This window comes from Vanacampus margaritifer, chromosome 1 (assembly GCF_051991255.1).
Source record: "Vanacampus margaritifer isolate UIUO_Vmar chromosome 1, RoL_Vmar_1.0, whole genome shotgun sequence".
NCBI lineage: Eukaryota > Metazoa > Chordata > Actinopteri > Syngnathiformes > Syngnathidae > Vanacampus > Vanacampus margaritifer.
Window position 1 is genome coordinate 11,006,168 of NC_135432.1, and position 14,007 is coordinate 11,020,174.

General features: G+C 39.5%; 1 protein-coding gene across 1 annotated transcript; it reads right to left on the minus strand.

The window, feature by feature from the left end:
- Window positions 1–5,568: 5,568 nt before the first annotated feature.
- Window positions 5,569–14,003, minus strand: tspan31 (tetraspanin 31). The gene is made up of 6 exons (XM_077571996.1): window positions 13,812–14,003; window positions 11,243–11,410; window positions 11,090–11,170; window positions 10,317–10,457; window positions 9,958–10,074; window positions 5,569–8,774 (listed from the first exon to the last, which is right to left on the minus strand). The coding sequence occupies exons 1-6, from the start codon at window positions 13,872–13,874 to the stop codon at window positions 8,700–8,702; spliced, it is 645 nt and encodes a 214-aa protein (XP_077428122.1). The 5' UTR covers window positions 13,875–14,003; the 3' UTR covers window positions 5,569–8,699.
- Window positions 14,004–14,007: the final 4 nt, after the last annotated feature.

Here is a 14,007-nt window from a genome sequence, read left to right on the forward strand (position 1 = left end):
CCCCTCCCTCGCGGATCCTCGTCAATTACGAAGCGGGGTCTGCCCTCCTTCTTCGCCCCTCTCATGTGGGTCACAGCCAGCTAGTGTCAGGTGCCGTCAAATTGTGAAATGCCGAACGTCAAATAAATTAATTGGCCTGTTTTACTGCCGATCTCCTCCATTTCTTTTTTTTTAATCAAGGTTGGATTTTTTTTTTGTTATGCACATGATTTATCCTTTTGATATCCTTAAATGACAGAAATGAAGCTGCGTATAAGTTTATTTGTTGTTTTTGAACAAAAGAAAAAAATGGCTACACGGCAGAGAGGTTCCGGGTTTGAATTTCACTTCCCGTGTGGCGTTTACATTTTCAGCTGTAAATTGCTAAACAGTTTGGCCAATTTTCCTGCTCAAGTTTGAAGGTGGCAGGAGCTTGAGAAGTGAAAGCGTCTCGCTGTCATTTGTCAGGACTGTGAGACAAGTTAATTAGAAAAACATCAGCGGCGCGAGGACAGAGGTCACTTTCATCTGCAGTTTACAAAGAAGACACTGCCGTCGGCACCTCTTCAACACTCGGCATTTTGCTCCATGGCAACCGTTCGCACAAAATGCCCTGACACGTTGATGGCATGTGTTTTTCACACTCCGCTTGTTGCAAATATGGACGTCGCCTTACAGTACTGCCAGAAAATCATGGGCAGCCATAGTGAGGACAAATCCATACATGACGGCTTCAAATCGTGTTTTTGTTTTCCCATAAAGCCAACATGAATTACTTATAATGTGCAACATTGTTGAAACCAATGCAGATTTTGTTGGAAGCACCACCATGATGACATGCACTATTTTTGTAATCAACATTAATCAAAATACATTGTTCCAAATCATAATGCACAATCGTTCAGGTTGTAAAGATCTAACACTGGAAAAACAGGCCTTTGAATTGAACTAATTTGAATATAATTCCCTGGCGACAGCAACCATCATTCAGAAAAAACATAAACAGCATGTTTATTGACTGATTAAAAATTCATGTCAAAAAGAGAGACATTTTGAACATTTTAGATTTGTCAATAATTTGTGTAAAAAAACACACGCGCACACACACAAACACAACCAATAATATCGAAAAATGTGAACATTATAGTTTTGAGTTAATTGACCAAAACAAAATAGAACAGGTAAAAAATTTCCATTTTGAGCCTTCACCAAATATATCCTCCTTGAGGTATGTAAACTGTAGTCAAAGTGTATGAAAATCAGTGATTAGTACACAATGTGCACCATTAGCTAGTGCGTTTTTAGCCAACTTGTAGCTAGCACGTCTTGCCTCCAAATAGCCTACAGTTCTTCGCATCTAACGTCACTTGACAAATGATTGACATAAATGTGCCTAGCAAGCATTAAAAGTTAAAATTGCATCCTAACATCACCCCTCAGCACAGAATCGAACAGAAGACGCACGTACGGCCGTGCTGCATTACGACGACGGTAGGTTAACCCTTAGCTTCTAGCAGTCGCGAATGTCATCATCCGTCTTTAGGAGCGTGGATCTTATCTCACAAAGTTTGAGGTCACATCAGGCACTGGTAGAGTGTTAAATGATAGCAATGGACCTTAGTATCGCTGTGAGGTGGGTGTCTGATGTTGACCCCTTCCAGGCCGAATAATGTGGAACCGCCTCACTACGTTGTTTTCGTTTCATTAGGCTCATTTGGGAAATTAACTCATTCACTGCCATTGACGACTATAGATGTCAAAAATTCATTTTAAACTATTTCTATTAGTTTAACATTTTTTCCCCACTTTTGTTAACAAGACTATGAAAACCTCGATTTTTTAAATTGTTTTTAAGGAGATATAAAATTTGTGATTAATCGTGAGTTAACTAGTGAAGTCATGCGATTAATTACGATAAAAAATTGTAATCGCCTGACGCCCCTAATTTTTAATAATCTTTTCTAAAAAAAAAAAAAAAAACGATTATTAAAAAGAAGAAAAAAAGAAAATATTAAAATTAGGGGCATTAGGCGATTACAATTTGTAATCGTAATTAGTCGCATGACTTCACTAGTTAACTCACGATTAATCACAAATTTTATGTCTGTTCTAAATGTACAAAAAAATAATTTATAGGTTTTCATACTTGTTAACAAAAATGGGAAAAAATGTTAAACTAATACAAATAGTTAAAATGAATTTTTGACGTCTAGAGCTGTCAATGGCAGTGAATGAGTTAATGATCAAAGCTATTTGAGATTTATTCGGATTGACTGAAACACTAGCCAAAATTTCACGGCAAAAGCCAATGTTTATGTAACTTAAACCTCACATGCATAAAAACGTGAAACACGATCTGGTATGGCGATGGAGACGAAAGCATCGAGTTGAGTGTGACACCACAGTGTAGCTAGATAAATGTTAGCTCCTCAGTATGATTCTGATCATTTATTTAATGACACTCTTCGAAAACAGGTGACATGAAGTTGTCTGCCACATTTCCAAACTGACCTGCACCACACAAACACACACACAGGAGTGTTGGTCTTCTCTCTGACAGGCAAGCAAACAGCATTCCTGCTCTGTTTCATTATTGATAGGCCTTATTGACCCGTTTGTCTTTCCTCACTGAAGAGAATGATTTGTCTTCCTGTTTGTCCTGGCCGAGCTGAGAGAACAATCAGGATCCTTGTACAGACCTAAGAGTAAAAGCAGACCATTTTGTGCATACTCATGCATCCATGATTCCTAAGAAGGTTGAGCCGGTGGTTATATTGTCGTGGTTACAGCCGACCCAGACCCGTCCGGTGTGCGTTTAAGAGATTATTGATCGACAACCTCCTTTCAACGTCTACTCCGACGCTACAATACATGTCAGACATTTTGCTTTAGCAGCTGCTGCGATTGAACGGCGTTCTCTTCATCCGGCGGTGCCACATTTGCTTGTTAGGGCTAGTTTGGAGGCACAAAGTGATGCGGACGGGCCAGATCTGGACGACGCTCTTGCAGACGCATCGTCGTCATGCCTGGAGAGCGTCTTGTAAAGCTTTGAGAGGACAGATGGCCATTTCTTTCTCTCTCGGTGCGATCCTCCACAGCTTCTGCCAACTCAAGCGCCCGGCCGGCATATGGGCCCGCATCGCAGGGCGGGGACTGGCATCGGGCCCTCAGGAGGATAGCGAGCTTCGCTGCCACCGGAAATATTCTCTATAGCCCAAAAAAAAAACCTTAGCAGGCATATTTGACTTCCAGCGACAGTCTTGGGTGTCCGAAAACAAACTTGGAGGTCAGAAGGATCCAAACTGGTTTTGTAGGCGCATACAATACACTATTTTGTTATCTGGAAGAATATTCCTACATCAGACTATCTTTTCAGAAATCAATACTATTGGTCAGTTCCCACGACGGGTATGTTAATTTTTCAAATTATTGACCACTCAAGTGTTGAAAATGGCTTGCAATCCTTGACCATCTCATGTTTATGGCTCTCCCAAAAAATGCCACTCGTTTTGGTTTCCTGCAATGTGATGCTTTTGGAAATACTAAATTTTTGTCTGAGTCAAGGTTATTTTAGTTAACTAAAACCAACGAAATAACTAAAACAAAAAACAAAAACGAAAAAAAAAAAAATATTGTTTTAAAAAAAAAAAAAAAACTAACAAACTACATTTCACATTTACAAAACTATTAATTTAATTTAATACATGAGCATTTGGGTTGATTTTAAATATGATTTAGGTATATTTATTTAAATATTAACCGTAATAAGGACGTTTGAAAGTGTGTCGCGCGGAAGTGACGTCATCTAGCAGCAGCCAATACAAAAGCCCCTTCAGGTGACGTCGCTCCTAGCTGACAATTTTGCGTGTTTGACTTTTGGCTCCAATGGCTTGCCTTGCCTGTTTTTTCATTTAATTCTGCCGAAACGCAACACTATGTAAGAAGTTTTTTTTTTTTTTTTTTTAACTAAAACTAATGCTAAAACTAAATTAAAACCTAAGCATTTTTTAAATAAAAAAAATAAAAAATGAATAAATAACAGAGCCACCCTGAAAACTAGTAAAAAATAACTACATTTAAACAAAACTCAAAACGAAATAAAAACGAACTATAGTGAAACTTCCAAAACTATAATAACCCTGGTCTGATTACAATGATTTAAGAAAAAATAAATAAAAATAAAGCTAGGCGGGAAAAAAAAAAGTTGAGTATTTTGGGAGGCCACCGTCCCTGTACCCATCGTATCTGCTCCTCTAGAGCATCAGCGAAATCCCATTTCCACATTCACAACCAAAACAAGAGCATTGTGTATTGAACCGTGTTTGACACCGAGCAGAAAGCTAACAAACGACGTGATTGGTAGAAAACAAGGAAGTCCAAGATGAGAACAATGTCTTATTCTTCGCTTCTCTTCCCAGCGTATAAAGTTTGTCACAGCCTTCACAGCGAGTAAACTAGAGGGTCCGTCATCATTTTACTCTCGACTCCCCAAGCAGACTGTGTAAAATTAGTCACACTCAGTTGCGGAATTAACAACCATCTGAAGGAATATGACGTTCCAATTCCATTCCATCCGCACCTCCCTTCCATATGTGTGCTTGTTTACAGACGACTCTTCCACCAAGAGGGTAGAAATAGCAAATGTAATTGGCAGCTCTGTCCTTACCGCCCCCATGTGGTGGAAGGTGGTACAAATTCATAGCGCTCATACACATGATCAGGGCATTTACAGTATTTTTGACTGCTAAAATTTTTTAAGCATGCTGCGACGCGTACATCCGGAGCAGTTCACAACCAATATTTATCCAACAAAACCTTTAGTAAAGGGGGCAGCCAGCACTTAACAATTGTTTTACAGTAATACATGAATCTGTGGATTTTTCAATGAATAGCCCCCCAAAAATATTTTCCATCCCTTTGCTCAAAGACTTCATATTGGCAGTGCAGAAAATGCAGATAAATTAAAAAAAAAAAAAAACGGATCCTGATTCAGTTACTGGTTTAGTCCATAACATATCAGAAAATTGGTAAAAATATTTTTTTTCCTAAATAGAATATTTTTCCAAAATAACAGCAGCCGTTTGCAAATTAATAATTTATATTCAACAAACCGATCAGTCGGTGAGATGATTTTGGACGATTTCAATTTGAACACAATCTTTCAACAATTACTGAATATTCTAATTTGATAACCGAATAGTTGTCAATTAAATGCTGCATCTCAACTTCAACTGAATAGACCCCGCCCACTGATTTGCTGATTATTTAAATATGCACATCGAGAAAGACTTTTGCTACCAACCAATCGGAGGGCAGAAAAATATGACTGTGGGGCAGTCGGCCATTTTGAATTCCGACTTGTTTAACACGACCAAATGCAGACTAACTGCTGGGAATAAACTAATGCAAAATCATCGAATATATGACCCCCCCCCCCCCAAAAAAAAAAATATAAATCTGTTTTGCAAATGTTATCATTGTGGAACTAACAAAGGTTCTTACCTTACTGTAAACACAGGAATTTTGCTAGCATTTTAAATTGTTTGTTTGCAGCCAATAAAAACACAAAACAACAAAGACAAAATAAAGTATGGTCCAATTTGAGATTTTATTATTGTAAAATGAGGTCCCCAAATTAGGGGAAAAATACAACTCAACCACAAGTGCACAGAAATTAAGGGTGTGGCATCAATATTGAACAGACTCACCAGCAGTAGCAAAATGTGCACTGGCTGTTAGATGACAAGTTGGACATGTACGCGCTCATGAGTTCAAAGCTTGTAAAAGAACGACAGGAAATCTCAAACACCTGTCAAAAGATAACTTAAAATCATATTTCACACATTTGTACAAAGCATTTATTGAATAACACTGATGAATGGAAAGGACTGCTAGCAATTATTGACAACATTACGATTCAAAAGTGAGGCCAAACCACATTTCATCACAAACACTAATAAAAGCTCCATTGGGTACGTGATGCTGTTGTGATATATTTCTCTCGCTGTAGAAATGTTCCAGTGAACTGACTGATACATTTATTTATTTAGGCCGATGCAGATTCCAATTTGGCAGGAAAAAAAAAATCTGACAACTGACTAACTGGCTGATTAATTGAATGAAACTTATTTTGGGGTCCCTTAATGTTTAAAACAAATGACTGTACAGGCAGAACATTTGACTGTCTTTTAGTATTTGTTTAATTTGAAACCGTAGAATTTCCAAGTCCAAAATCATGCAAAAAGCACAAACTAATTAAATTAGCTTTTGAGTCAGGCCATCAACACAGGCAGTACATAAGCAACCAAAGAGCCCTTGAAGTTTAAAAATCACTTTTGATTTCTTCTACGTTACTCTAGGTCCGGGCAATAAATCAAATTAATTCGATACATCGTCATTTTAAAAATCGAATCGAGTTTTGCTTTGGATTATCAAAGGCTGTTGTTCTTATGTTCTGTTCCATCCAAATGTTTTTGTGAGTTGTAATTTTGCACAAGTGGCAGGAACTCTGGATGGGTGGTTTACGAGACATGTTTACAAAATTACGAATGTTAAATTTATGTTTAAACTGATGTAGAATCAGGAATTATTTTTGAATAAATTATACCTTTAAATAAATGTTTGTTGGGTTTATTAGATTAAAATCGAAATCAACTAAGATAAAAAAAAAAATTGTAAAGATTTTATTTTTGGGCCATATCGACCAGCCCTAACATACTCCATTATTTTCTGTACCTTGAAATAATGACTTAAAAAAAAACGGACCTGTTTTTCACACGTGGTGAAATATGCTATTTTAAAGCGAGTCACATTTGAAATGTATGATGTACAGAGAGAGTTGCTGCAGAAAATGTTGCTGTCAAAGCAGTATCACGCTCAGGAGCTTGCGCAGCGCCAGTGTAACACGGTAGTCCGCCATTGTTGTTATAAATGTTGGCGCTCAGTCACATGGCAACTAGATACATACACGGACGTCGTGATTCCGCATGACACTTAACAGCATTTACTGTTCGATGAGAAATTCTGAATGCATCGGCGTTTACTTGTCAAAACTCTGGGCGGTTATGATTATTCAGAGACGGGCTAAAATCATAAATCGGTTAGGAGCTGACTACGTTCCTGACAGTATACCAAGCAACGTCACTGCACAACACAAAAGGACGCGAGGGGGAGGAGCAGCTAGTGCAGAAACTACACGCAACATCAGTTATTATGTACAACAGCAAGTCTGCAGTCCGTTGGCGCTCCAACATGACAGCTGGCTCAGTTACAGTTCATAAATAGTTCCACGAGATTGGTGCATTGTCGAAACTCTAGTTCAATAGCAACATTTCAAAAAAAAAAAAAAGGAAAATCGGCTTGGCCACTTCAACTTGGGGAGTTTGCAAAAATAACCATTCAAAATCCCTTTGGAGAGATTCGGGAATGTGCGGAAGATTGCTAACTGATTAACTGCCTTTGCAATCTTTTGTCATTCCTTTACTTACTTACTGGAATTAGCAACATGACAAGCAAAAACAAAACAAAAAGGTGTCGTTTTCCTCATTCATTTCTGAAATTTGCAATGGCCTGGTTAGGCCAGATCCAAAGCACTTCGGGTGGCTCAACACTGTCCGGGTCACTCCTAATGTAGAAGCATTGTGCTAAATCTTTTTAAATGTTACTGCACACGTCCTTTTAATAAACTTAACTCAAACCCGGATGAATCTGATCTAATAGTAATAATAATAATAATAATAATAATGTTTCAATTTGTGTGTATATATATATATATATATATATATATATATATATATTTAAAAATGAAAACTACATTATTTCAAATTGCACAAATTGATGAAGATTCAGTTACTGGCTTAGTCTAACATCTGTCAAAAAAAATGGGCAAAAATATTGATAGTAAATGTAAACCAGCTGTTTGCAACGGTCTCATTTTGATTAAATACATTTTGATTAAATAGAAAAGATGATCAGTCTGCTTTCATGAAAGACGACAAATGAGAGAAAATCTATGGCTTGAAAAGCTGAATTTTGAAGGACTTGGACAAGGTTAAGTAAATGGCTCTGAACGATACAATTAATTGTTGCACCTCTAGCAAAAAAGGAACATTATTGGTGAGAAAAGCAGAGCAGCACACATAGTTGTGAATTCATTTGTTATGACTTGAGTGGAGTTTTAAGTGACCATTCCGCGTTTTAAAAAAACTTTTTTTTCTCTTTCCTTTTTTTTTTTTTTTTTTTTAGAAGACTCCTTAAAGATGTCGGCCACTTGTCAGGTTGCTAATTCCAAGATGTTTGTGATACAATTGACATAAAAGCTACTTTTGCGCCACTCGACCCGTCTTTTCGTTTGCTTTACATGAGAACATTTGAAGGTGAGCATCGTGGGCTAATTTGTGAGAAGTCTCTCACTTGGGTTGGGCGGCGGCTGCGGCTCTTCTTGTCTGCGTGGCGTGCAATCGGCGGGTCCAAGTCGGCCAGGGCCCTCAAATCAAGGCTGGGTCGCAATACGGGCGAGCGGGCCTCACCGGTATTACGAGTCATCCTGTCATGCTGAGCGCCCGGGCCGTCGAGCGTGGGCTAAAGTATCTTCTCAGTTCTTGGGTGAAGAAGGCGTGCGGCATGTTCTGGTGTCGGTGGGGGCACGTCCGTTGCGCGTCGTGTACCGGAGGGTCAGAGAGGGCACGGGCCTGCACTGCGCCATCAAGCGCAGGGACAGACTATAGGAAAGCGCTCGGGTTTGCCCGCGGGTCCTTCTGGTTCCTGTAGCGCACTGCCAGCCAAACTCCCAAAATCTGGAGGAGCACATTCATCAAAGTGACGGGAGGTTTAAGCCATACAGCCAAAGTACAACTGTCGTTTGGGGATGGGGGGTTCTGGATTTATTTTTGCTGTTAAACTGTTTAAATGCTGAAAAAATGCACCTCCATATTAGTTAATTGGACTATTTGATGGAACGGCCGCATCCAGCTTGGCTGCTAATCACAAAAGTGACATCACGAGTGTGTCAACTTCTCTCAGTCTTCTCACGGTCAAATGGTAAATGGACTGCATTTATATAGCACCTTAAAAACACCATATGGTGCCCCAAAGCACTTCACAATTAACATTGCCATTGACAGCTATAGATGTCAATTTTTTTTTTTTAACTATTTCTATTAGTTTAACATTTTTTTTCCATTTTTGTTAACAAGACTATAAACACCTAGAAATATTTTTTTGTACATTTAGAACAGATATAAAATTTGTGATTAATCGTGAGTTAACTAGTGAAGTCATGCGACTAATTACGATTACAAATTTTTATCGCCTGACGCCCCTAATTTTTAATAATCTTTTTCTTTATAAGTTAACTCACAATTAATCACAAATTTTATATCTGTTCTAATACAATTTTAAAATGTTTTAACAAAAGTGGGAAAAAATGTTAAACTAATAGAAATAGTTCAAGTGAATTTTTGACGTCTATAGCCGTCAATGGCAGTGAATGAGTTAAGCCTCACATTCACCCATTCACAAACACATTCATACACTAGTGTTCGACTGCTGCCATGCAAAGCACTGCCAGGTCCACTGGGAGCAAATCACTGTTCAAGGACACTTCGACATGGTCACCAGGGGTGAGGATCGAACCCGCAACCTTACAGATGGGAGATGACCACTCAACCATTGAGCCACGCCCACTTTACAGATTTTAAATTGAATATAATATGAAGAAGAAGAAAAGGAACGACCGACAAAGAACGCATCATGGAAGAGTACACAAGAGGAGGCAGTGATGCTGGTTTATGGTCAGAATGTTTCTCTTTTTTTTTTTTTTTTAAGTACAAAAATCCCATACTAACAAAAAGAAAAAACTAAACAAAAACATAACTATCTTTTTGTGAGTACCAGGCCCAAACATATTCATTTGAAACAAAAGGAATGACGGCACATTTTAAGCATGCTAGAGTCGGCGAGAGATTCGGCGCCGCTCACCTCAGTGAAGCTGAAGAAGAGCCCGACGCCTCCGAGAATCTTGAGTGCCTCGCTGGCGTGGTGCAGCATCATATCCCCGCAGGAGTAGCATGAATTCGGCTTTGTCTTCGCGCATAACTGCAGTCCAAGACACACACGCACAAAAAAAAAAAGAAGCATATCAGGTCTTTGGTCTGCAGTGCTGCGAATCCGCAAGCTGTCAGCTGAGCTCAAATGTGGCCTACTTACTCGGCTCAAACTATTGGGACAAACTGACTTAACTAAAAGCATGGACACGCATGGTCTTCAGCTGAACACTATTCATCAACCAACGATACCACGTTCAAGTTGTGCGTTCAGGCGAGTCGAGGGTGACTTACGGCAGGACAGTCATTCCAATCCTGATCAAACTGCTCTCGGTTGCCGGTGACGTTGAACAGCCCGCAGCAGTTGAGCTGACTCTCCAAGTCCATCTTGGTGTTTATTTCCAACATTCCCCATGTGGAATTCAGAAGTCCTTCCTGTAAAAGCACATCAAGGATTCTCAGCCACGTGCTTGTGCCTCCTGACAGTCGTAGAAGAATTCATTCATAGTGTCTTCAACTTAATATTTTTGTACAACTGGGAGAGCAGTACTAAAATGAAAAATGGTAAGAACACACTAAAATGGTTTCCATTTTCAAATTTCCACCATTCATGCAAGTATCATCACTAAATTTGAATATTCTGTTATTCAATTAGAAAAGTGAATACCATTCATATACTGTATAGGTGACAGATTAATTAAACACACAAAAACACTTTTCATAAGATCAATTTCTGTAGCAGTGACCATTTTGATTGTGTATGTAATATTCATATTTCTTGATATTACAAAAAGAAGAAATTAGCATGGAAGCTAAGGCAAAATTCCCAAGTCAAGAGGAACAAAGCTTGACAAAAAAGTTGGGGATGTTTGGCTTTTTGGAGAAATTTCAGAACGAACCTCAAATGCAAGGTGGATCCATGAATATTTCCACAATGGTCCAATTATAATTATTAAGTAATGAAGTTGACCTGTAAATGTTATCGTGGATTTTAGGTTAAGCCAAAACGAGAGAGACGAAAAGACGCGTGGGCAAAAAGACGTATTGATAGTAAAGACGGAACCCACCTGCTGGCCACGGTTCATCGCCAGGCAGGAACAGGACACTCCGAATTGAAAGAGGAAGACGATGAAAAGAATGACCATGTACTAGCAAGCCGGGCGTTAAAGAAAGTACAGTACATGACTACATTGAGGCTGATTTAAATTTGCAGAGGATACAAAGAAAAGCATGACTTGGTGGTGGTGCATGGCTCCGACGAGGCCCACGATGGCGATGAGCAGGAGGAACACGCCCACGGCGATCACACCGCCGATGATGTGGATGCTGGACACCAGTCCGAATCCCTTCCCCCACGCCGCCACGCCGATCAGCAGCAGGCCCACCAGCTGGACATCACATGAAGGGAGCAACTTAGCAACAGCGACGATTACGAAGATGGGACGCTCAGCCACTTCATCAGTTAGTCAATACTGACACTTTCAAACAGACGGTCAACAGTTTAAGCAAATAATCAACCATACATTTTGGAGATAACATTTTCTGTTATATCCATCCTTGCAATTTTTTCCGCAAAGTTGACCATGGCTGTTTTATTGCAGTTGCTCTGTATAATTGGCTATGTATTTATCCTTGTAGGTTGTTGAAATAGTGCAAACCTTCAAATATTTGACAGTTAGGTGAACGTCTCTGTAAATACAGATTTGACCTTCACACTGACTCAGTCTTTTTGGAAGATAAAGCTGTTTTAGTGTCAAGCTGCAGATTTTACAGTGTGTGTATTCAGCACATACTGAAGAGTCTTTAACATTGGATTTAATCTGTGTACGTGTGAGGTCAAGCGAAACAGTATTGTTGGGATGCCGGTAGGTAAAATTGTGGGAAAACAAGAGCAACTTCTGGCAGCATGATAGCTGCGTTTCCACCGCAGGAATTTCGGGGTAAAATGTGCGCGTCTCCACTGCAGGAGCCTTCCCAACCGGGCCACATTTACAGGAATTTACGGGGACGAGCAGAGGTCCAACTCGAGGGTAGGTACTCCGCCGGACCGATAAACTCTCGATCGAGCTTTTGTGCTGATTGGCTAAAAATGATTTAGCATAAAAAATGATCTTACCTTCATGCGCGATGATGATGCATTCTCGCCTTAGGTCTCTTCCACCAAAACAATTCTCTTAATAATCCTTTGCCTATTTTTGTTCCACTCTACTGTTAGCCTTTTCAAATTTCTTTATCTAGACGCAGTCTCCTCTCACTCAAACCATCAATCCCAAGTACATAAAAAAAAAAAGCTGAGAAAAACAGCAACCACCTAAAGTTTTTCTTTTTCCTCGTTGTGATTATTGTCGTGCGGTACTTGGGTCGTACTACGCAGTGGAGACACAGCCACAAGCGGGCCGGCTGAGAGGAAGGTTCCTGTGAAAGTCCCTACCCCCATCCCCACCCCCATCCCCATACCCGAACGTCCTGTGGTGGAAACACGGCTGATGAGGTGGAAAGCTAACACAATCCTGGCAGATGACTCTCATCCTCTCTCCTTCCAGTTTGAGCTTCTCAGACCTTACCTCCTCTGGCCATACATTTTTTTTGTTTTGTTTTTTTTATACAAAATGACATTGTGATCCTAAACGGCGTAACTTTTCCACACACAATTATTCGTTATGTTAGGGAAAACATCTGCATTTTTTTCCTGAGAGCTCAGTATTATTCATACAGTAGCCTTCCTGAATCAGCATGTCATCATCATCGCTCCTTTTTCTTGTGTGTGTGTATGTGCGAGTTTGTGCTCCATAATTAAAAAACATCTGCATTTTAATGGCACTACTTTTCAACATGTGAACAGTTTTCAGGGCAAAATGAAACTTTAAAAAAAAATGGATTACATTTCAGAATAAACGTTAATTAAAAAAATAAATAATTTAAAATGTACCAACTGCTAATTGAATAAATACGCTGGTATCTTACTGGTGGCAGTTCAATGAAGTCTGGTTGAGATAATTGCCCCATTAGATATGTGGCAGAGCCCACAGTTTAAATGTCAATACCGCCGCGGCCAACTCAACTTTATTTATATGCATAAAAAGTACTGTACAGTTAAAACAATAAATGACTAACAAATACAGAAAATACCAACGATCAGTTTAATTTAATAGTGGCAGTCAAAATTGTGACCACAATTAAAATTAAATTAATTGCACTTATCTATACATTATTTCCAATTTTACTCAATGTTTATAATAGGTTTTATGTATGTCCACATCTGTATTTTGGTGCTTTCCATTCCTATCCTATCCGCTGGTTAGATGTGGCCCTAAAGTCAGTACAGTATTACATTTTCAAATGATTAAATCAATGTAACACACTGAACAGCAATAGTTGTCCAATAATGAACATACTACTAAGAATATTGAGCTAAAAGTGTACAGGACTGATGAAACAGCTGTGGCCTAATCGAAGAAGACGAACAAGGGCCTGTGGGGTGCGTTGGTCTCTTGATTTGTCACGATGACGTCATCCACAAAGTGGCTACTTGCTACCCGGCTATCTACATACATTCAGGACTTGCTACTAACATATCTACTTGGAATATATAGTTGTCGGGAGAGCGCACATACCCGTGTTGGCCTGAGAACCGGAGGCGTGTAGAAACAAAAATGTTAAATCAGAATATTTCTTCTGAGTTGCGGCGAAACTGCTAGCCGGGCTATGCTAGGCTAAGCTAGGCTAGGCTAGATGCTAAGTAAGCTAGCAATGAGAAAGTTAGTGGCGTGATTGATTCGCAACACTCACCATGTAGACAACGTTCAAGGAGCACAGCGCATTTTTGGAACACGTGAAGCCACCGCAAACCATCGTGACTCTCTTGGCTCGGCCGGGGGACCGATTAAATTCTAAATGGAAGAAGCAAACGACGGCTGTTTTGTTTTCAGCTCCTCTTCAGATGCCAGACAAGAGGGCGTATGTGGGGGAACATGACGTAGGCCCC